The 25147-nt window shown below is 39.7% G+C and overlaps 1 protein-coding gene across 3 annotated transcripts in view; it reads left to right on the plus strand.

Annotated features, from left to right (window-relative positions):
* The first annotated feature begins 4757 nt into the window (after nucleotides 1-4757).
* COL6A2 (collagen type VI alpha 2 chain) overlaps nucleotides 4758-25147 on the plus strand; it is a 58950-nt gene continuing 38560 nt past the window's right edge. The window contains exons 1-8 of one of the 3 annotated variants that reach the window (XM_070732302.1): nucleotides 4758-5000; nucleotides 10664-10783; nucleotides 14516-15111; nucleotides 16539-16559; nucleotides 17106-17171; nucleotides 20029-20082; nucleotides 24168-24212; nucleotides 25082-25108. In XM_070732302.1, the coding sequence (XP_070588403.1) occupies nucleotides 10696-10783; nucleotides 14516-15111; nucleotides 16539-16559; nucleotides 17106-17171; nucleotides 20029-20082; nucleotides 24168-24212; nucleotides 25082-25108 (897 nt within the window). In that variant the 5' untranslated portion in view covers nucleotides 4758-5000; nucleotides 10664-10695. The remainder of the gene's footprint in view (nucleotides 5001-10663; nucleotides 10784-14515; nucleotides 15112-16538; nucleotides 16560-17105; nucleotides 17172-20028; nucleotides 20083-24167; nucleotides 24213-25081; nucleotides 25109-25147) is intronic. The other 2 variants (XM_070732303.1, XM_070732304.1) reach the window with 2 other exon arrangements.

Below are 25147 nucleotides of genomic sequence, written 5' to 3' on the forward strand. Positions count from 1 at the left end.
GTTATACTATTTTCTAGGGCATCAGAGGGCCGGACCAGGAGCAATGGATGGAAGCTGACCAAGGAGAGATTCAACCTGGAAATAAGGAAGAATTTTCTGATGGTGAGAGTGATCAACCAGTGGAACGGCCTGCCAGCGAAGGTTGTGAACGCCCCATCATTCAACACATTCAAAAGGAAATTGGACTGCCATCTGGCTGGGGTGGTGCTTGAGCAGGGGGTTGGACTTCATGACCTGCAAGATCTCTTTCAACTCAAATGAATTAATGAATTAATGAATTAATGAATAAATGGTGTATCCTATAAAGTTTTACTTTTGGGAATTCAAAGCTCCAGAGAGTGTTTCCTTATTTTGGGTACACTAGTTGGACCATTGACACTCTGTCCATCTCCATACAGGATCTCTGGAGCTCAGTCAGAGTGACCATTTGTTCTTGGTCACTCTATGTCACACCCGCGTATGTGTGTATGTATGTGTGTGTGTGTGTTATATTCCCTGAACTATGACCATTTGTTTAATGTGAGGTCACCCAACATAAAGAGACACATATAGACCGCCCAGAGATCTGAGGCAGTTAAGAACCATGAAATATAAAAATAAATAAATAAATGTATGCCAGAGACTACTGTGTACTAAAGTAACATTACTCATTCAACCAATAAAGTTTAAAAGAGAACATAACTGTCTCTTCTCTGCCAAAAAGTTTTCTCCAGGAAATATTATTTGAGTCATGCAGAACAAAATAAGATGTTTGGATAAAGGAAAAAATATGAAAAATGTGTAAAAAGTATATTTTGAATGAGTTGCCCAAAGAGGCTATTAAGGAAAATGTTCCTGTGTCGGGACATCTTTGAACATGGCACAAGGAGAATCCATGTTTGCTGCTTACACTCAGCTATATTGCTTGAGAAATTAGTCTCTTCTGGTTACTCTGGTGACTAGAAAACAATAAGCAAATACAGCTGGATTTTCCAATCCTGACTCCTGACGATATCCCACAAACCACACTAATATTATATGGAAAAGCACAATAATATATTAAACGTATAGTTTGTATTAATTTTTTCTGCTCTATTTCTACTGCATGGCAATGGAAAAGGTAGAAAGAAAGGTTATCTATTATGGGATTTTAAAATATATATATTTTTATGGAGGAATAATTAGCCTTCCTATCTTACTCTAGGACCAGACCAATAATCAATTCTGCATGATAAAACTGATTCTCTTAAGATAAAAGAAGAAAATGTTTCCTAAGGCTTTATCTGAACAAAAACTCAGTTCAAACGCCAGCAATATGATTTGAATTAAACAATAGCAGATTCTGGGATATCTCACTTCATTTTTAATCCCTGGTACTTCTGGGCTGTTGTCATCAGATTCCTTCACATATTGCTGCCCCTTTGTCCTGCACATTACTTCCTGGTATAGTTTGAGCAGCCAGCACCCTATCCTTGAAAAAAAATGTCATACCAGTTTTCACAAGTTGGAACCAAACCAGGGGCAAAATGCTCCTGGTTCTATTCAGTTCACTGGAACCAATAGTAACAAGCTTGCTTGCTTGCTCACTCGCATACAAGGCCACCCCTCTCTCAGGACTTGGGGCAATTTACAACATATAAAAAGAACAACAGAATGCAATAGCTAAATCTAAAATCCCCAATTAAGTTAAAAATCAATCATACCCATTCAGACGACAACCATATAAACATTCGTCAGCCAGAGGGCTGAGATCTAATCGCCCCAGATCTGGCAGCATAAATGAGTCTTAAGACTCTTGAGGAAGGCAAGGAGGGTGGGGACAGTGCAAATCTCTGGGGGGAGCTGATTCCAGAGGGCCAGAGCCCCCATAGAGAAGACTCTTCCCTTAGGCCCCGCCAAGCTACATTTTCTTGTTTATGGGACCTGGAGAAGGCTGACTCTGTGGGACCTAATCGGTTGTTGGGATTCATACAGCAGAAGGCGGTGCCGCAAAGTGATCTGGCCTCATGCCAGGTAGAACTTTACCAGCACTTTGAATTGTGTCCGGAAATCAATCAGTAGCCAATGCAGTCTGCAGAGTGTTGGAGAAACATGGGCATACCTCGGAAGGCCAATGTCTGCTCACTCAGATGCATTTTGCCCTTTCCAAATAGGGCCACAACTGGTACACCAGGCAAATCTGGACAAAGGTCCCCCTTGCCACAGCTGAAAGATGATGGTCCAAAGTCAACTGTGAATCAACGAGGATGCCCAAGTTATGGATCCTCTCTGAGGGGGTCAAAAGTTCCCCCTACTCCGAGTGATGGATGTGAAGATGTCCACATCTTCACTTTTTGGCCAGAATAGAGTGACTGCTGCTGCAAAAAAAGAAAAAGAAATCTGAAACAAAGATACTATATAACAGGGGTCTCCAATTTTGGTAACTTTAAGACTTATGGACTTCAATTCCCAGAATTCCTCAGCCAGCTTTGCTAACTGAGGAATTATGGGAACTGAAGTCCACAAGTCTTAAAGTTGCCAAGGTTGGGGACTCCTGCTGTATAAAATACTCAGTAATAAAAGAAATGTGGTCAATAGCAAAATAAAGTGTTAAAAGGCAGAGAAAATGCAGAGTGTTTTTATTGAAATTAAATATAGGGCAGGGTGCAGAGTGCTTCAATCTGGCCCATAGGGCTAACCTAGAAATATCACATGACTGGCCCATGAAGCCTCTGCCTGCCAAAATGGGCTGCATGAGATCCCACTGGGGCCTGCTTTTGGCCTCCACAGCCTCCTGCAGCACTTGCCTGGACAAAAACTGCAGAGGCCCCTGTGTGGCCTATTTTGAGCTAACCGAATGCTGCTGGCGGCTGGGGCAGCTGAAACAGGCTGCAGGGGAGCCTCCGGAGGCCTCCATGTGGCCCATTTTCAGCTGACAAAGTGCTGCAGGGGACCATGGAGGGCAAAAATGAAGTGCCCCATTTTGGCTGGTAAAGGACTGCAGGAAGTGTCTGTCCTGTCTCCCCATGCCAGGCCACAAAGGAGAACTTGAGGTTCGACTGTTGCAATGCTCTCTACATAGGGCTACCTTTGAAAAGTGTTCGGAAACTTCAGATTGTACAGAATGCAGCCGCGAGAGCAATCATGGGCTTTCCCAGATATGCCCATGTCTTGTCAACACTCAGCGGCTTGCACTGGCTGCCGATCAGTTTCCGGTCTCAATTCAAAGTGTTGGTTATGACATATAAAGCCCTACATGGCATTGGATCAGAATACCTCCAGGACCACCTTCTGCCGCACAAATCCCAGTGACCGATTAGGTCCCACAGAGTTGGCCTTCTCCAGGTCCCATTGACTAAACAATGTCGTCTGGCAGGGCCCAGGGGAAGAGCCTTCTCTGTGGCGGCCCGGCCCTCTGGAACCAACTCCCCCCAGAGATTAGGACTGCCCGCACCCTCCTTGCCTTTCGTAAACTTCTGAAAACTCATCTATGTCGTCAGGCATGGGGAAATTAATATACCCCTTAGCTATTATAATTTATGTATGGTTTGTTTGAGTTTGACTATTTTTATAAGGGTTTTTAAAATTGTTTTTTAACTATTGGATTTGTATATTGTGTATTGTCCTGTTGTGAGCCGCTCCGAGTCCTCGGAGAGGGGCGGCATACAAATCTAATAAATTATTCTTCTTCTTCATATTATTATTATTATCATCATCATCATTATCATCATCATCATCAGTAGTAGTAGTAGTAGTAGTAGTAGTAACTACAATGCTGATCTGGCCCTTGAAGAAATCCAGTTTGACACCCAGCATATAGGGTCTCCTGATTGCTGTATGTGTGTGTGTGCGTGTGTGTATGTGTGCTAAACTAGAAGACTTCAAAGTCTCTTCCAATTCTTGTTATTTTTTTAAACTATTGTATTGTTTTGACAGTGGTTGAAGAGAGCTAAAGAAACTCCAGCAAAACAAATTAAAGATAAATGACTGAAATTGTTTCAATTGAAATTGAAAAGAAGTGAATCCTGTATTTTAGAACTAGGATATCTAAGAGTGGAATTGAACAACGGGTGCAAGGGTTCTTTTTGGAAATAACAACGCCACAGAATTTATGGCAGGGAAATGAAGAAGACAAGGGTCGGTTTGCCAACTATGTCACTAATTTGAGACAGAGGCTTGGTTTCCACCTTACTGGATTGGACTCATCGCCTAAGGTTGTGCCTGCAAAGAAGCTCTCGTTTTTCCTGCCTGTTTTATTATTCTTTATTGTTGATGATGTTCATTTTATTTTGCTTTCCTCGTTCCCCTTTCACACCAGTTAAACTGGAATCAGTTTAACCAGTTAAACTTTCTGGAATCAGAAAGAACAAGAAAAACTGATTTGAAAAATAGCGAAGTTAGGCTGCCGTTGAAGTCTAAGACTTCGCTTTAAGCAAGTTTACAAAATCTCTTTTCCTCCCAGTGAATTCAGCGGGAAGTGGGGGAGGGGGGGTCGGAATACTATACAGTACAGACATAGTAGGAAGCAAGCAAGTTAACGAGAGCAACACAACCCACTCTTTCACAAGCCTCTGTCATCCGAAGACGGTCACCCCTCCTGTCGTGGCTTTGTAACTCACTCAAAAATTCAGCCCTCCTCCACCCTCCCCAGCCTTCATTCACGTCCCACCAACTCCAGCTCTGAAGAGGGGAGATCCAGGAATTGCGCACCACGCCCTTTTCCTGAGGTGGGATTGATAGACCCACAGCACCACCTGGTGGATAACGGATAAGTGACTAAGCTGCTCGGAGCTCTCGTTCAAGGAAAGATTCGAAGGAGGAGAATTAAGAAATAGGCTGTTACTTTCCATCAGAGAAGTTACAGTCTGGAGCCGAAGAAAGCGCCGCCACAACCGATTGGCTCCTTCCCTTCACTCAAAAACTGAGAAACAGAAAGAGACCCTTTCTCCCTCAAGATGCAGACCCCCTCTTGAAACCAAAGGATAACAATCTTCATTTTATTCTTTTCACTCTAAAAGTGTATTGAGCTCAGTGTTTTGCAGGTAAGCTGACTACAACTTTGTATTCCTGCCCATTTTGTAATTTTACCTTAATAATTATCAGAGGACAAAGAAGTTTAGAAACACTGCTATTTATCAATAGAAGTAAATTTTATTTCGGCACAAACAGATGGGAGATTTTGCTGAATTTTTTGCTTAGATGTTCATATAGGGAAGCAAAGCCGATCCTTTTATGCACCCTCCTTGTTTCACAAAGCCTTTTTCTCAGCAGAAGTTCTTATGCTTGCAGAAAAATGACTTCAGAATACAGTTGTACTGTACTCTTCTTTTAGCCACCAAAGTTGGAGGATGGGGGTGTAACATACAGAGATAATTAATCAGAATATGTATTGTTTGTGGGGTCATATCAGCACAAATGATAATTGGGTTATTTTTAATCACTCTTGGATTTTTAAAAACATATCTCTGTTTTAACTCTGTTTAAGAAGCTGTAGAATATTTGGTCTGTAGGACTTTTAATTTTCTAATATTCAAGGAATACAGTTAGATGCTGCAATGATTTTAACTTTTAAAAGCTGGGTAGTTTTCTTTCCTTTAATCCTGCCATTCTAGATATATTGCTTTCACTGTGTCCCAAAGGAAAGTGCAAAATTCACTGACTATTTTAAATTTCTGTCTTAATTCCAGATTTACCTGTTGTAATTCACTAGTGACTTTGATTGACAAATTGCGATTTCTGTGTCTGTTTGTATCTAGAACTTGATAGAACAATAATTTACTCATCAACATTGTCCACCTATTTTGTATCATTTGACAAAAAAAAGTAGTAGCATCTTCAGCAACTATACTTGGTTCCACTGCTTCAGAATTGAAACCTTGGTCTCTAAGCTTACAGAAATCAGCCCAGCCCAACCTTCTGCTTTTTGGAAGGACGTGAATGCAGGCAGGCAGAACATTCTGAGCAGTTACTCATCAAGAACATCTCTACACTTATTAGTTGAGAATGTTTCTGTCAAAAAACAGCTCCTTTAACAAAGGTATCACCAGAAGCGGCCATAGTGTCACGAGAGGCCCAGCCTTGCATGGTTCTTTAGAAAGGATCAATGTCTTAGATTGGATTGGATTAGAAAATGCCTAGACCTACCACAGAACATACTCTTCTTCTGCATAAGGCTATTCTGCTGAATGATCTGGAAGCTGTAAGAAAAGTTATGTTCAGGTTTAGGTTGAATGTCATCTGGTTCAAGAGAGCATTAGTGCAACAATATGAAATACAGTGAGAAAATGCATGCAAAGCACTTGGAAGAGAGGAGAGAAGATTCTTAATAATAATAATAATAATAATCGTCAATGTTAGAGGAACTATCCAATGTCTCCTTTTGTTAAGAAAACAAAATCAAAACTAGGTGTTAATATGAAAACTTAAAAGTATCTCCACTCTAGGCACCTATAACAGCTTGCTGTGCTTACTATGCTTTTTGCTCAGCAGAGAAATGTAATCTACTATAGCATACTGGGAAAGGTTGTTTGAAGTACCACTTATTTCTGAAATTTTGTGGGCCCCACTATTAAACATAAAGGAGAGTTAACTGTCTTATACAAACTGTTTTCCATGTAAAGAGACAATGTAATTTAGAGACCCAAACTACAGCTGGAATTCTTTGATTTGCAGGCCTGAAAATGCCTGATGTGTTTAATTGTAAATATAAGCACTGTAAACCTAAAAACTGAGAGTGTACTGACTTTATTAAAATGGCTGCTGATCAAATCAGATTGGTAGGGGTAAAATATTACTTTCATTAACAGCTTATATTCTTCAATTCTAAGGTTTGTGAGCCAACTTATAGGGAGTAGACACAGCTCAGTATGCAGCCCAGTATTTATTTTTGTTTGAAAAGGGCTTTTTTTGTCCATTGCTTGTTTTTAGTATTAGAGTTGGGGGGAGGGAATTATTTGCAATCTTGATTATTTTCTTTTCTTTTGAAATGTCTCTGCAAAATACTCTTGATTGTTGAACTTTAGAAGAATGTATTTATAATGCATGAATATATACATATACTCATAAATTATAAATACATACAAATAGATATAGAAACCAGAGTTTCTAACAGGTAAACACTCATTTATGACCTCATTTTTTAAGTGTAAAATACTTCAGGAACATTCAGTGCTTTTTAAAATTCAGGTACAGATTTTAAAGTTTTAAACCCAACCTGTGAAGCTCCTAAAATCTGATGAAACCAGAAAGACGTTGCTGAGAACTGCACTTCTAGGCTTCCTGGAAAATGCATGGTTCCACCTCCTCTATTGTGGGTATCCACTCCACTTTTAGGACAACCTTGGGAGGTGGTTCTTGAAAAGGATGTGGCCGGGGCAGAGATGCAGGGGTTGTGCTGTTGGAAGGTTCTGCTCACCTCCAGGGTTCACTGATGGTCTGTGGCAAGTCATTGGGCTGATTCCTGATGAGGCTAGGACAACAGGGGAGCTGGGGAAATCCATGATTGGGTTTTAGTGTGAGCAGGTAGATCATTTGCATGATGAGATGCTATTCCAAACAAATACTATTCATTCCATTGACATACAAAGGGAATTGTTCTCTGGGGAGGGTGGGTGAACTTTATTTAATACTACTCATGAAAATAATAAAATATAAATAAATTTATATAGTCAGGAAAAAAATAATGCTGAGACGGTACACTCCAGAAGCAATGCCAATGAATATATTACAATGTCAGTGAATCAGGCCAGACTCTCTCACTGCCATGTAGAACTTGTGTGGAGGTATGTAAATGTAGACGTAATCATCCAGGCCAAAAGCATGTAAAAGGTCATTTTGACTGAAGAAGTTACTTGGATGAGTAACAAAACATCTCAGTTTAATAAAGTTTGGTCTAGTTGCCATGATTTAATCTTTTACATCTTTTGTGTAGGTAATATGACTCAGATTGTTGGGGGCAATATGCTGACTCTGTAAACTGTTTAGAAAGTGTGGTACAGCACTATGAAGTGGCCTACGTATAAGTATAAGTGCTATTGCTGTTGTTTGTACAGCTGGGATGAAAAATACTGTTATAGATTTACAGAATCCCACAAATGTAGAGCCTTAAATTTATTCTAAACAAACACAGCCACTTAATATAGGACTTTGGATAGTTTGCCCAGTTATCCATATCTGCTATAGAAAACCTCCCTTCTCCCCAACTCCTATTGAGAGAATTTACACCACTCTGTAGTAATTATCCTTTTTTTTCTTGCCATCTGTAACAAAGTATAGACACCAAAATGGTGAAATCTGTACCATGATGTCATCACACGAAGTCTGCCATTATATATACTGCCATTTTGTATGCACCCCAATGTTTCATGCAAAATATATTTTGTATGAGGGAGTCCTTGTTTTATTTATTTTATTACTAGTACAACTTGGGATAAAGTAAGATATGGACACCCCAATCATGCTAGTCCTCCAGAAAGTTGTGAAAACTTGTCTCTTCCCCTAGGCCAGGGTGTTGATGGAGTTCTGGTATGGATATAATTGTTTTAGATGTAATGGGATTTTAGAACATTGGCTCACCTTCTTTTTAATGGATTTATGTAATTTGGTTAATATTTTTATTTTGGTCACCATCCAGAAATCTCTAGGCAATGGTTGGCTGTATATGTTCATTAAATAAATAAATATAAATAAAATAGTCCTTCCATCGAGCCACTTTCTTATTGCATTTGTACCAGATAAATTCCACTAAAATCAAGATATTCCCAAGACTGTTGAAATGAATATTCCAATTTAAATTTCAGACTAATAATTAATGAGACATCTCCATCTCTTTCTCCATATTCATTCAATGAATGTTTTTTTTCTCATTTAATTATGATTTCTCCTAAAACTATATTAAAATTATGGAACAAGGTCAATCAAGAATGGGGGAAAGAAACAAATCTATGGTAGGAGATTTAAAATGAAGCAGGTTCCATAAGGTGGCATCAGAGCAGAAAAGGCTTGACTCCTGCGACCCACCAAATGTAGATCTCTAACTGATCCCAACCACAGCATGTCTTCTTTATTGGATTTTAGTGGGGCAGACTGATATAGCCATAGAGTGTTGGTCTTTCAGATAGCTTGATCCACTGCCATGAAAGACTTTAAAGGTCAAAATGAGTAGCTTGAATTGGACTCAGAAGTAAACTGGCCACCCAAGGGCCGGCAGAGCAGAGATGTAACCCATGCTGATTTAGGAATGCACATTGCCCACATTGCTGCATTTTGTACCAGTTGAAGCTTCCAGATATTCTCTTCGGAATTATTCAGCCCCATGCAGAGTGTATTGCAATAGTCCAGTCTGGAAGTAACTAGCATGTGAATGACTGTGAGCAGGGCTGCAGATCCAAGAATGGCTAAAACTGGCCTGCAAAACAAACCTATGCGAAAAACCTCCTTGTCATAGCTATCACCTATCAACAAGCAGGAGTTGTGAGTCTAGAGCAGGGGTAGGGAACGTTGGCTCTTCTATGACTTGTGGACTTCAACTCCCAGAATTCCTGAGCCAATCATGCTAGCTCAGGAATTCTGGGAGTTGAAGTCCACAAGTCACAGAAGAGCCAACGTTCCCTACCCCTGGTCTAGAGTATAAGAGGACCCCCTGATTGTTCACTGGTCCTGTCTGGGACAGTGCAATCCCATCTAGCACCAAAGATGGAATCTGTGGGGCCAAAATTCAAAGGCACTCAGTCTTATCAGAGTTCAGCTGAAGTCTTTGTTCCCCATCCAGACACTCATAGCCTCCAAACAGTGAGATAATATATCAACATCATTATTGCTTAATTTACCAAGGTGAAGATTGGGTAACATCAGCATACTGATAATACCTCATCTCAAGATGACAGATGAGTTCACCTACCCACCCTTATGTAGATGTTAAAAAGAGAAGAGAAAGCATTGAACTCTGTGGCACCTCACATCGTAGGGGCTGAGGGCCAGACCTCTCTTCTTCAACTGACTGGAACAAACCCAAAAGGAAGGAGAACAAGCAACATAATGCTACTTATCTTCAATTCTGTGAGCTCTTCCAGAAGGACATCATGAATGAAGGTATCAAAACCTAAGAAGTCAAATAGGGCAAGGATGGATACACTACCTCCATCCCACTCAAGCCAGAGGTCATCCAACAGTGTGACCAATGCCTTTTCCATCCAGATAATCTGCTTCCTCTAAAGCCCTCTAAAATGTTGTGCAACCATTTTCCTTACCACCTTCCCCTGAAAAGAGGTGAGATCCTGGATGAAAATTGTCCAGTATGCTGGGATCCAGTGATGGCTTCTTGAGAAGGGGGAAACATGACCTCTCTAAGAGGTAAAGAACAACCCCTCCCTCAAAGAAGAATTAATCACTACAAGAACCCTCTCACACAACATCCCCCTGAACTGGTTTAAATGCTGGGAGAGGCGTGGATAGAGCTGGTGGTTGAGCTTACAGGCTACTGAGGAGTCTCTCCTGCTTGAGTAGGGGGCTGGACTAGAAGACCCCCAAAGTCTCTTCCAGCACTATTCTATTCCCTTTACAATCTGTCCAGCTTTTGTTGCCATATAAATTCTGTTGGACTAGTGGACTAAAAATTTCACTCTGTGTAAGGCACCTTCCCAGCATCCAATACTTTGTGTCTTAGTCAATTCAAAAAGTTTTATCTTTTGTGCTGACTCTATTCTAGCAGCACGTGAAGCAGACGGGAGAATTGTCGAGATGTTCGCACAAGCCTTTTTAGCTGTTCTGCTCTGCACAACTGTCATCCCCCTCTATGCTCAAAATGATGGAGGAACTACTTGTTCAGGTAAAAAACATAGTTTCTCAATTTACTTCAGTTGTTTATTTATGCTTTTTCCTTCTGTCATGCCTTCTGAAAATAAGTAAAGCTGTAAGTTTAATACAAGATATAATTAAAGATCTTATTGTGAAGATGTGCTATGATTACAATCCATGTGCAAAATCATATATTTGAATATCTAGGATTCTGTAGTGCTTTGAGTCTGAAGGCAAAACAGTGTTACCAAAACAGTGTTACCAGTGTACTCATATATCTCCTTAAAGCAGTTACATTTTTTCTAGAATTCTGTGACTGTCGTCTGCGGCAGTCACAAAACTCCAGTGAAAATGGTACAGCCTCTCTTTCTCTCTCTCTCTCTCACACACACACACACTCACTCCAGCTGGAGCTTATGTATTTGTATTATCTGACTCAGCTTTAAAAGGTGGAAAAAATGTAGAAAAAGCACAACCAAAATTATTATTGTTCAATATTTGAAGTGCTGCCATAAGGAAAAGGGGGTCAACCTATTATCCAAAGCACCTGAAGGCAGGACCAGAAGCAATGGGTGGAAACTAATCAAAGAGAGAACCAACCTAGAACTAAGGAGAAATTTCTTGACAGAACAATTAACCAGTGGAACAACTTGCCTCTAGAAGTTGTGGATGCTACAACACTGGAAGTTTTTAACAAAAGATTGGATAATTATTTGTCTGAAATGGTATAGAGCAGTGATGGCAAACCTTTTTTTCATTGGGTGCCAAAAGAGCTTGTACGTAAGCTATTGGGCATGCGCGAGTGCCCACACCCATAATTCAATGCCTGGGAAGGGCAAAAACAGCTGCCCCCATCTCCCCGGAGGCCCTCTGGAGGCCAGAAATAGTCTGTTTCCCAACTACTGGGGGGCCCAGTAGTGTTTCATCCTCCCCAGGCTCCAAAGGCTTCCCTGGAGCTGGAAGAAGATAAAAATATCCTCCCCCGTCCCACCAGAGGCTCTCTGGAAGCCAAAAGCGCCCTCCCAGAGCCTCTGTGCGAGCCAAAAATCAGATGGTCAACACACACATGCCCATTTAAGCTAAACTAGGACAATGGCTCATGTGCCAGCAAATATGGCTCTGCGTGTCACTTGTGGCACCCGTGCCATAGGTTCGCCATCACTGGTATAGGGTTTCCAGCTTGAGCAGGGGATTGGACTAGAGGACCTCCAAGGTCCCTTCCAACTCTGCTTTTCTGTAAACCATTAGATAGTTTGAGAGCTATTTCTGAATTTGAGAAAAAAGATTTCCTTATGAAAAGAGTTGTTTCTTAGTTTGGGAGCAGTGGAATGTATTACTTTTAAAAAAAGCCTAGTGATTATTTTTTTCTTTCTCTCTCCTTCATAGTACTAGAATTGAATACTATTCAGCAAAAGGATTAGCACCAAGTGGGTTTCTGAAAAGTTATGGAGCGATAAGCTGCTAGGATTTCCTACACAAACATTCCAAGCTGAGAGTCATCGTACTTTTGGATTCTTGTGACATGGCAGAAAAGATGAAAAGAGGGTCGAGAGCAAAGGGGGATGCTTGCCTGCATGCAGTGCCTCAGGCATATCCCAGAGAGTTGGGACAACAACCCAGAAAATAGTTTTGTGTCAAGTGGGGATCACTTTGAGACATTCTTCAAGCTGCACTGAATTCTATCATTTGGGAGGAAGCATGAGATAAATGTGGAGGGTATTCATTTCTTACTTTTATAAATTCATGAAAACCATTGTGGCAACAAGATCTTGATAAATTAGTGAGCTGAAGGCAATACAGCTGGTCCTCAACTTACATTTGGTGACTCTTCAAAGTTACAGCAGCACCAGAAGAAGTGACTTAGGACCATTAATCACACTCACCACCTTTGCAGCATCCCCAGGGTCATGTGATCCGATTCAGATGCTTGGTAACTGACTCATATTTATGATGGTTGCAGTGTCCCCATGGAAATGTGATCCCCTTTTGTGACCTTCTGACCAGCAATCTCAATGTGGAATCCAGATTCACTTGACAGCTATGTTACTAACTTAACAACTGCAGTGATTTGCTTAATAACTGTGGCAAGATAGGTCATAAAATGGGGCAAAACTCATTTAACAAATGTCTCACTTAGCAACAGAAATTTTGGGCTCCTACCTGTATATTACTGCTAACACGGACAAGCACTTATGTGAAGGTGGCCACTTATAAGTACGTCTGTGCATCCAATGAACTTTATGTAGTTCCTCTCAAATTAAGAAGTATAAAGATGAAGATTAGCATTATGGAATTAATATCTTTATAGCTTGAATTCTGATCATATCTGAAACTTATCCTCCGAAGATGAAGCAAGGAGTTGTTACTGAAAGCAGCATAGACTGCATTTAGACTGTATTTGTAGGCTTTGGGAAAGAAGAAGCATGCATTATGATGGCATGATGAAATAATTGACTTCTATAATTGCATCACATGTTTGATGCAATGGCAAAAGGGCAAGATTTGCATGATGTAGCTGCCTGTGTGTCATATTAATGCAGTTTCAGTATGCTTCAGACACTGGGGATCTCTGCTTAAAAAGATGGACATCATATCTAGGAACTTGGTTTGGGAAAGGAAATAGGAGATGTACCTGGAGTGGAAAAATGGCTTAAAATAACCAGTAAATATTTGTTTAAATATTTGTTTCTGATAATATTTGTTTCTGATTATCAGAAACAAAATATTTGTTTCTGATAATTATAATAATAATAATAATAATTTATTAGATTTTTATGCCGCCCCTCTCCGCAGACTCTACTAATTTATTATGTTTATTCATGTGATTACTTTAGGCTGAGAAACTATATTTAGCAAACCTACTCACTGTCTGTAAATTTAGATTAGACTCATCAGTTTAAGGGATATATGTTCTAAGTGGAAATAAAAAAGGCTTATGCAATATTCTATAACAGTGATGGTGAAGCTTTTTTGCTTCGCATGCCAAAAGGACACCCATTCCCTCCCCCCACACATATGCAACCCCCGCACTGCCCCTGTGCATGTGCATAATTTATTTATTTATTTTATTAATTAGATTTATATGCCGCCCCTCTCCGAGGACTCTCCCCATCCCCAAGCACACTGAACCTGGGACAGTGAAAAAAATGGTCAAACTGGCAAACCAGAAGTTCAGAAAAACAGACTTCCGGTTTGCCTGTTGTGCTTTTTTTTGCACTCCGGGGCTTCCCTGAAGCCTCCGGAGTGCGAAAAACAGCACAACAGGGAAACCAGAAGTCTGTTTTCCAAACTTCTGGTTTGCCTGTTGGGAGGTATTTTTTGCACTCCGGGACTTCAGGGAAGTTTCCCTAAAGCCTCTGGAGGGCAAAATTGCCTTCCCAAGGCCAAAAGGTAACTGGCTAGCATGTGCACTAGAACTGATCGAGGGCAACGCCTCACGTGCCCTCTAATATGGCTCCGGGTGCAAGTTGTGGCATGCGTGCCATAGGTTCACCATCTTGGTTCTCTGTATGTTACCTATGGATGCTAACCCTGTAATGGAGATCAGAATGATCATCTCTTCTTGGAGAAGAGTTGGGGAAAAGAGAGAGAGAGAGAGACTTCATGTCTTCAGGAAGCTGTAAGAGCCAATTCATTCAGCTACTGCACCATAGAAATGAAAACCTACACAAACTCCAAGGGTTTCATTCCCCAGGAATGCCTGGCAAGCCTCTAGATGTGAATGTATTCTTATCACATTCTTTCTCCTTTTCTTTTTATACAGATCTAGATGACTGTCCTATCAATGTATACTTTGTCATTGACACATCTGAGAGCATTGCCCTTCAGACTGACCCTATTGAAAGTTTAGTGAATCACAGCAAGAAGTTTGTTGCTCAGTTTGTCAATAAGCTGGCCAAAGAGGTCTACCAACAACAAATAACCATAAATTGGCAAATTGGGGGACTTCACTTTTCAGATATAGTGAAAGTCTTTAGTTCTGTAACCCCAGACAAGGCGCTATTCAATGAACGGTTGGAAAAAATCCGTTACATTGGTCGGGGCACTTTCACAGATTGTGCTCTCTCCAAGATGATGGAAGAGATGCCTCTCAATTTGCAGGGGACAAATTATGCCATTGTGATCACTGATGGCCACGTGACAGGGAATCCCTGTGGAGGGATGAAGCATCAGGCTGATCGAGCACGAGATGCAGGGATCAAGCTCTTTGCAGTGGCCCCCAGCCAGAAAATCTATGAGCATGGTCTCCAGGAAATTGCCAGCCTTCCACATGAGCTTTTCCGGAACAACTATGCCACCCTAAAGAAAGGCAGTGTTGATGAAGATACTGAGACCATGGATAAGATTATACAAGTTATGGTAAGAATTGATACCTAAATTGTCTGGATCCTTTAGTAAATTGACTGTCTGTTAAGGTGGGAGCTGCAAGGTATGGTTTTCTAAAAAACAAGTAGTAATTGACTTAATTTGTATGGAAATACTTCGGGCCATCATTAGAAACAAAATATTTTAGAGAGAAATGAACAGGAATAACCCCACAGGTTATTCCTATCACTGCTACCTGAAAAGAGGAATTTCCTTTGCTCTAGAATTTAAGATGACGCTTGACTTTGTATTTAGATGATACCAAAAAAAAAAAAAGAGTGGCTATTCCGGATTTTGTGTATACTGTACACTCTGCCCAAAATTTGTTTCGTTTTTCAAAACTCTGACTACCCCCTCTATCAATCCCCTTGGAGAAAATGAGCATGTAGCTCTCCCTTCTTCTCAGAAGTAGGAGAAATAGCATTTCAAACATTTTTATAATTGTTGGATGAAAGTCATTGGTGGCTATCTTGGTTTCAACATGTTCATCATGGTTCTTCCCAGATCTGTGATTCTAATGGTTGTGGTTGTTGTTCCTAGGCTGTTTACAAATAATTAAAACCAATAGGTAGAATATTATATGGAATTTTGACCAAAATAAAGATTTATTGTCTGATTGTTCTTCATCACTTCTAGCAATCTTATATGTAACAGCATATAGAGAGAAAATGTTTAGTTGCTTTAGTTTCCAATAGATACCAGTGGATTTTTTAACCTGTCTTGAAAGCATCATAAAGATTTACATTGTTGCCATGATTATTTATGTCTTCCAATTTCTCTTTTCTTCCCCATAAACCTCCTGCCTCGAGCATTGATAAAATATACATTTAATATATTTTTAAATATACATCAATATCAATACATGAATAGTGTGGTCTCTGGGTATAATTCATTTTGATACCAACAGCAATGATAATTAATAATAATAGTTGTTACATTAATCAAACTTATATATCGATATACGTACATGATTTTAATGCCAATGATATTATTCAAGAATACATAGTAATAACATCTTTCAACCTTATTACTTACATTATATTATATAAAAATTATATCTCTTAATATTCCTCCTATTTCTTATTTCTACCTCCATTCTAGTTTCTAGTCAGGCCACCATTACTATCTCTAGTGTTAATACACACGTTTATATCAAAACATAGTCCTTCATTATTTGGTTATTCAAAATCTCAGTATGCCATTGTAGTACCAATCATCCTATTATTTAATCATACCTAATACTACCATCTTTCAACCTCCAATCTTTCCATCTAACTATTGCTTTATTTGAAAGTGTGTATTTTTAACCTATGTTTGCATGGAGTACATTGGTAGAACCACACAGATTCAAAAGAAAGAGCTATGCTGATTTCTTTTTTCAGTTTTATAATTTTCTTTTATTTTTGTTCTTTCCCTAACAGAAACATGATGCCTTTGCAAAGGTAAGTGTACAAGTTGTGTCCATACGACAATATTATGAATAGGAACTTCTGTAAACCATAAGCAGCTACAGGTTTTGAATCATTGCCAACTGGTGCATTCTGATGCTTCGAGAGACTTCTTTCTCAGAAAACAAATTCTGGCCTGTTGCAATATCATAGAAATCTATCCAGTCCAGCTTAATTATTTTATGAATTTGTCTACAGAAATATTAGCAAAGGGATAGAATACAAAATATACAGAAATTGAATTATTTTCCCATCGCAAACTCTTTACAAAAGGATGCGTAATTCACATATCCAGAAGGCGACCCACAAGTGCATGATATTAGATTAGACAGCCTTCCTTCAAGAAATATATTAAAAAAGGAGCAGAAAAAAATGCTTTGGTGGAATTATTTAATGAGGCTGATTAAACATGATGGTCCTCCTTTTAAATATAACTTTGCCCCACTTTGCCCCCCAGCTCCAAGAAATCCTTGTTAGAAATGAAACAGAAACCATACAGTTCATTATGAAATCTTCACTTATATTTTCTTTTTCTTTTAGTGCTATAAAATGAGCTGCCTTGAACTTCAAGGTCCGCGTGGTCCAAAGGGATTTCAAGGACAAAAGGTAAAGATATAAGGGCAAAAAGGGCCAATAAATATGTAAGAAGAAAGAACAGATTGTGTATTCTACCTGCTAAGGAGTTTAACAGAAATCCAACATTGATGGCTTAAAAATACCAATGATACAGTTTCAAGTGTGTGACTATCACGCTTCCATGGGTTGTACTTATAGCTTTGGGGAAGTGAAGTAAGGAAGTGGTGTAATGCTTCAGTGATGGCAAACCTTTTTTTCCTCAGGTGCCAAAAGATTGCGCGTGCGCCCTATTGCTCATGTGTGAGTGCCCACACCCATAATTCAATGTCTGCAGAGGGTGAAAATAGCTTTCCCCACCCCCACCCCAGAGGCCCTCTGGAGGCCAAAACGTCCTGCTTCCCAACTTCTGATAGGCCCATCATATTTCGTCCTTCCCAGGCTCCAAAGGCTTCCCTGGAGCTTGGGAAGTGTAAAAATGCCGTCCCCCTCCCCCACCCCCGTAGGCTCTCTGGAAGGAAAAAACCACCCTCCCAGAACCTCCGTGTGAGCTGACAATCAGCTGGCTGGGACACACATGCACACTAAGTTAGGGCTCTGGCTCGCGTGCCAGCAGATTTGGCTTCGTGTGCCACAGGTTCGCCATCACTGGTCTATACAATAATCACAATTCATTTTTATTATTATTATTATTATTATTATTATTATTATTATTATTATTATTATTTAGATTTGCATGTCGCCCCTCTCCGTAGACTTATTCACCACAGTCACTTATCTTTAGACTATGTACATACAGGTTGACCTGAATTCTGTGTCCTGAAAATTGCAGGAGAAAATACATTTGTTTTATTTAATATACGTTCCCTTAACATCACAATTTTTATGAATATGATATATAGCACAAAGATGTATGTTTCTGTGTAAACGTTTCCTGATAATATTTCATTTAATACTACTACTTCTGATATTACTTTTTGTTTTTGGGTTGTAGAGAAAAAGGATTGGTAGACAAATTTGTATAATAATCATTCTTCTAATATACAACTTTCTGTAATGCTGTATATGTTGTTCACTTAGTTTTATATAAAATTCTTGAGCCAAGTACAATAGACTCATGCCACAATTAATGAGTCAACTTTTGCTCTTAAAATGATTTTACCAGATTTTTACATACATAATTTAGACAGTTGAATAACTGGGAATTGGAGGTTATTCCCTATAAATTATGCCTCCTCTACAGCTGCATAGTTCTCCAGTATTTGAAGACACATTTGCTGTATTTAGAATATAAGCAATTTATTGGCAATTCAGCTTCTTACATACTTGCAAAGATCAGTATGTAAAGAAGCAAAAGTAAATCTCTTAGCCCTAGACTAGAATGCTATATTCTCTTTTCTGGAACAAGTGACCTTGAATTTTGCTTCCAAAGGCTCACATCTGTTCTTATCAATGTTCTTTGGCATTTTTAAAATTAAAAAATTAGAAATCCTCTGCCGAGACATTTCAAGAAGCTTAGGAAATTGGCCAGAAAACTTTGGACTCACTCATAAAATAACAGAGGGCATATGGAATCAATTATAGTTACACACACACACACACACACTTCCTGCCCAAGTGTCCTGTCTAAACAGTGGGTTGGACTAGAAAATCTCCAAGGTCCCTTCCAACTCTTCTATTTCTGTTTCTGTTTCTAGTATGTATGTATATATATGGTTGTTTTGTCTGTCCAAATAACCCTGGTATTCCCAAATATGGGAGGAAGCAACTTTTGCTCTCCTTTTGCCTCTCGGCCCCATGTAGAGGCCATTTCCAAAGCAGATAAATTTTTATAGTCGACAAACTATAATTTACATGGTAACATATTTTTTGCTGATAAGTGAAATGGAAGGGAGCCTGTTAGAGATCTATTTTAAGAAATACCCTTACTGGGATTTGAACTTGTAGCCTTCTGTATGCAAGGCAGGATATTAACCTCTAAGCCACAAGCTCGGCTCCAGATCAGCCTTTATTTTATGGTTGTTTGTCTGTCGAAATAATCCTGGTATTCCTAAATATGGGAGGAAGCAACTTTTGTAAGGGTATGTCTGTTTGATGAGATCTAATAAGGTCAAAATAGATATATAACAAGCTCCCTTCCTTTTCACTTATCAGCAAAAAATATGTAACCATATATCTATATCTATATCTATCTATCTATCTATCTATCTATCTATCTATCTATCTATCTATATATATATATATATGTGTGTGTGTGTGTGTGTGTTTTCATAGATTTTCACGGGTACAGGTATGACGGTCTTGGTATATTCGGGTTTCTTCCCGTGTAGGATTTGGAAATTTTTGGTGACGTTTCGATGAGGTCTCACTCATCATCTTCAGGCTGGTGTTTCTGTCTGAGAACAAGGACAGAAACACCAGCCTGAAGATGATGAGTGAGACCTCGTCAAAACATCGCCAGAAATTTCCAAATCCTACACGGGAAGAAACCCGAATATACCAAGACCGTCATATATATAATTATGGTTCCTTGTTAGCAGCAACCAGGTTCAGTAATCCCCTGTTTTCAGGTTGATCCCTTGAGTGAGTGGCAACTATTGCTATCAGTGTTTTAGCCTTTAGATGTGGGTAGGATTTCTTCCAGATTTTTAGGCTGGCCCCGAGTCTGCGGAGAGGGGCAGCATTCAAATCTAATAAATTATTATTATTATTATTATTATTATTATTATTATTATTATTATTATTATATATGGCATTGGACAGTCTCTGAAGATACAACATGAAAATCCTGAGCCGACAAGCCACGTGAAATGATGTATGAGCATTGGAGTGGATTCAGCTTTTTGTTTCATGGGAAATCTCTGAACTAATTATTTTATTTTACTTTTAGGGTGCTAAAGGAAACATGGGGAGTCCAGGCTTGCTTGGGCAAAAAGGACGACAAGTAAGTAATTGGAAAAGGGGAGAATTATAATAAGTAATATACAATTGCTATTTCTTTAAACATGGAGTACATAAGATCATTGTCAAGACGGTGCAGAAGTTGATGATAAATCAATAGCTTGTCACACTATCTGTAGATGGCCTGATGTTAATGAGAACTTGGGGGGATGATTTCATGAGGGAGCAGATGCAGCCACAAAACATTCTTTTGAGAAGTTCAAGGCCAGCAGATGTCCACCACCTGGGTGGAAGCAGAAGAAGGACTTGCCATGTTGGCACAACCTGAGTGGGCAATGTCACAAGTTTGTGAGTGGGGGCAGGTAGGGATGCTGCTTCTGCTGCTACAGGTGCACTATGTGCACAGCTTCGTGTCTCTGGTGAGCATGCATCCGAGTGAGATTTTGCTTCTGCCCATGTGCTGGAAGCAAAATCTTGTGAGAGGATGCGCACGTGTGCGAGATTTCAGTGATTTTTTTTGTTTCCATTCATGCATGTGCACGGAAGCAAAAAAATTGCCAAAATCTCTCTCTCGCACACACACACACACACATCCCCTTGCAAAATTTTGCTTCCTGTGCATGTGCGGAAACAAAATCTTGCTCGGACACATGTGCATGCATGCCAGGGACATGAAGCTGTGTATGCAGCTCAGTTTTCACTACCGATGCAGTGTCCTTATCCGTACCAGTAGCAACCCGCTACTGAACTTCCAACTGAGTGGAAAGCTCAGATTCAGGTTCCCTGGTGTAGGTGCCAGGATGGCTCTGAGAATAAATTGGAACTTTGAGGAATACTTTGACTTGGACTATGATTTAAAGTTACCTGGAACCTTGACAATTAACCCAAATTGCTATGCTAAGCTAAAAATCTGATCCAGCTACCCTGGGTTCAGAGCCCTGAGCCCCAATATCCAACCTGGCACCAAGCAGTGTGAAAACTGAGGGAAATGAAGGGGGGGAACTGGAAGAGAAGGAGCAAGCTGCTGGAGACCCAGCAGAGGATGACTTAGCTTTGGGATTCCAGGCACAGGTAGACACAGTACTTTAGGTGCTTCAAATTTGAACTGAAGCACATCCCCGCAAAAAAGAACCTATTGGCTGACATGTTGTCCCGGAAACCGCATTATGACGAAGAGAAGAAGAGTTCCATTCTGTGATTCCCGCCTCACCAGAAGAAGCAGTAGGCACTCCCCCATCAAAGGAGGAACTGGTAGCCCCTCTCCTCACCAGAGGCCAGGCCCGATGGTCGAGTGGCCGAGGCCAGGGAGAATGGACTGAGAAATTTAAAGCAGCTCTGCTTAGCGGTCCCTGGCTTAATGATAACAAGGACATCCTAACCATGAAAGAAGGGTTGGCGTGGAAAGAGTCCAAATTATATGTGCCTGCCAGCCTCAGATTTTAAGTGCTCCAACGGAATCACAATATCAAGCTGGGAATACACTTTGGGTTTCTGAAAATGCTCCACCTGACATGGAGACAATTTTGGTGGCCAAAAATGAAATCAGTGGTGGAGAACGATGTGAGAAGCTGCGCTACTTGTGCCACCAAGAAACACCGGCCAGGAAAGCCAGCCGGACTCATACAGCAAGTGGCTGATCCCAGTAAACCCTGGGAAGAGATCATGATGGATTTCATAGTGAAAGTCCCGAGCAGCAAGGACAACATTGTGATCTGGATGGTCGTTAACCTGTTCTTCAAAAAAGCTCATTTTGTCACTTGCTCCAGATTATCATCTGCCAGACACTTAGCAAATTTGTTCATCAAGCATATCTACCGCTTGCATGGCGTGCCCAAGAGGATCATATCTAATAGATGCGTACAGTTCACCGACCAGTTTTGGAGAGAGTTCATACACGCGATTGGATCCATGCAAGGATTTAGCTGAATTAAGGCCATAAACCCAGCCACTGCCTCCCCACACCCCTGTAATACAAGGAAAGACACATTATGAGGTGAAAAAAAATCTTAGACTTCTGAGTATTTAGAGGCCAGTTACAATGCCTCATTCATTGGAAGGGGCACCCTTTGTCTGAATCCATATGTGTAAAAGTTGGAAAGTGAAAGCAGACAAATTAGTTAAACAATTCCATGACAAATACCCAGATAAGCCCAAGCGTCCCCCTGGGGGAGGGAGGGGTGGTTAAACCAGTTAATCGCTTGTGATCTCTCTCTCCCCACTGTAGGATACTTTTTCTTGAGGGGAGGCCCTCAACGGCTTGCCACACTAGCTGTAGAAGGCCTGATGTTTATGGGAACTTGGGGAGGGGGTGATTTCATGAGGGAGCAGATGCAGCCACAAAGCATTCTTTTGAGAAGTTCAAGGCCAGCATATGCCTACCACCTGGGTGGAAGCGGAAGAAGGAGTTGCCACACTGATACAACCTGAGTGGGCAAAATGACAACTTGCGGGGGGGGGGGGCATGTGAACTTCCAACTGGGTGGGAAGCTCAGATTCAAGTTCCCTAGTATAGGTGCCAGGATGGTTCTGGAAATAAATTGGAACTTTGAGGAATGCCTTCTTGGACTCTGATTTAAATGTGGATGTTACCTGGAACCTTGACCACCATATTGAATCAGACTCTCATCTACATGCCAGCTTTAGGATGGTATTTAATTCTAAAATTAGCCTGTGATGCTCAATCAGTATCTGAATTCCTTTGAGAATGTTCGGTCAGTATATGATTTTGGTCATAGGATGTTCAACTTAATTTAATGAGAATTTATTTATTTATATAATCTGTGTATATTCATTTATCATGCTGCTCTAATCCCCTAATTCACAAAAGAAATCAAAAGTTTCCATTTAATTTTCATTTTAGATTGTCCTACAGATTTTCTCTCCCCCCTTTTTTTCCTTTAATAATAGAAGTTTAAGTTGAATGATAGAGATTTCTAAATGCATATTAAATCCTCTTTAGGGGACAAAGCACTGAAGCCCATTTTAACCGTGCTGATGGGGGCACTTTCCAGATTAGGGTTCCCTAAACCCAAATAAACTCTTAAAGATTCATATCATTATGGTTGAAGATCTTGCTGGGGATGTTCTATGCTGAGAGTGGCTGATGAGCCATCCATCTTCTTGGCTTTTAGTTTAGTTTCTAATTCTAATCTTTGTTTGTTTTATTTTTTTTTATATTTTCTGTTTATCATTTTGTAAGCCTCCCAGAATCACTTCAACAGTGTGATAGGCATGTTATTATATTGATGTCAGCCTATAGTCTCTTAACAGTGCTCTTAATTAACATTTCCACTCAGTGCAAAAATATGCCTGTCCTATATAGAGCAATATTAGTTCTGATACTGAAGATATATGTGTATTTATTTATATATTACGTGTGCACATAAAAGGCAACTGGAATCTAAAGAGGTTTGTGCATCCTCCACTCATTCATTAGGTTTCCATCCATATCTACCTTCTCTTAGGATCAAAATGAAGAACAGGCTTGACCCAGATGTTATGCTGTAACATGGTGTGACTTAGTCTCAAACACTTTATCATACATTGGTTGATAATTCTGGCAATCAGCACTTGTGAATGGAAAGAGAAAATGAGAAGAAAGTGTACATTTCACTTTCCAATTTGCTAATGTACTTCAACATAGCTTAACAATACACCAGAACCAAGCCTGTATCTTTTTTATAATGTGTGAAAGCAGTTTGTAGAATTTGTTCATATTGCTTGATTTCATTCCACACTGACCTCAAATAAACAAAACATTTCATATAGTTGAATGCAGTAGTATATTCATCAGTGCTTATAAAAACTGTAACACAATTCTTTCAATTCTTTTAAAATATTTTTGTATTATCGTCATGTATGTTTATTGAGTCTAGAAGCAAAAACAGTCACTAATATATTACTATTCCAAATGTAGCTGCCACAGGTTTTTACATTCACAAGTAAATGTATATAGAATTGCAACCATAATGTAAATTTATAAAATGGGTACAATTAATAATATTGCATAATGCGACTATTACCTGGTTCAAATTAATGTAAGTAATATATATTATTGCCTGTTTAAGATGAATGGAGATACTATGCAGATTATGTCAACTAATAATGATATTTTCTTTTTACCTATAGGGTGATCCAGGAATTGAAGGTCCAATTGGGCACCCTGGGCCTAAGGTAAATAATTTTGTGTCTCACTTTTAAGCATTTGTTCTTGTGCTTAGAACTTGACCAAAAAAGAAGGGGCAGGAGAAGAGGGGGAGAGGGAGAAGGAGAGGGGGAGGAAGAGTCCTTGGAGAGGGACGGCATATAAATCAAACAAACAAACAAACAAACAAATAAATAATGGGAATGGGAGGGGGAGAGAAAGATTTTGGTAGCAACCAGTAATTATTAAAGTTGCAGAACCCAAATTTATTTTGATTCTCAAAATAGGACCGGTAATTAACTCAAGAAAATGATTGCTGGGCTGATGAGATAACCATTCCTTTACCCTATTTAATATCTAAAAACTCCTGAATTAGGAACAATTAGTTCATCTTAGGTGTTGTGGCCTGGGAAGAACAAGTTGTGAAACTCCCCCCCCCCCTAATAACATTGATGAAAGACATGAACTATGTTCCCAAAACCACCAACTGAGGGAAATACTAGAAAGAAAATGAAAAGTTGTGTGAATTCAGTAGCGAAATTAGAAAAGATTTTCTGAGCACTGAAACAAAAATGGAAATATGAAAACACGGTGGAAGTCAGGTGGGAATTGCTTGCAAAGCATGACTCTTCCTCAGTAACTGATAGCCTGCAGAAACAACATTATGCGTATACTCTAAGTCAGGGACTTAACAGGAGGATAAGACATACGAGAAGACAGATTGAGGGCAAGTTGGGAGAGCATAAATTCCAAACTAATAATTTACTTAAATGTATTTGTTTAAATCAACTAATTAACAAATCTAAGTCAATTCACTCTAGTCAGAATAGCATGTCGGAACTAAGACTATACTATATCCACAAACACTGACTAAAAGTACTTTTTGTTTCTTTTCCAGGGTATTTTTGGTATAAAAGGAGAAAAGGTAAGGTAGTTTTACACATTCAGAAAACTTTGAGAAGTG

The sequence above is a fragment of the Erythrolamprus reginae genome, chromosome 1, assembly GCF_031021105.1.
Source record: "Erythrolamprus reginae isolate rEryReg1 chromosome 1, rEryReg1.hap1, whole genome shotgun sequence".
Lineage (NCBI taxonomy): Eukaryota > Metazoa > Chordata > Lepidosauria > Squamata > Dipsadidae > Erythrolamprus > Erythrolamprus reginae.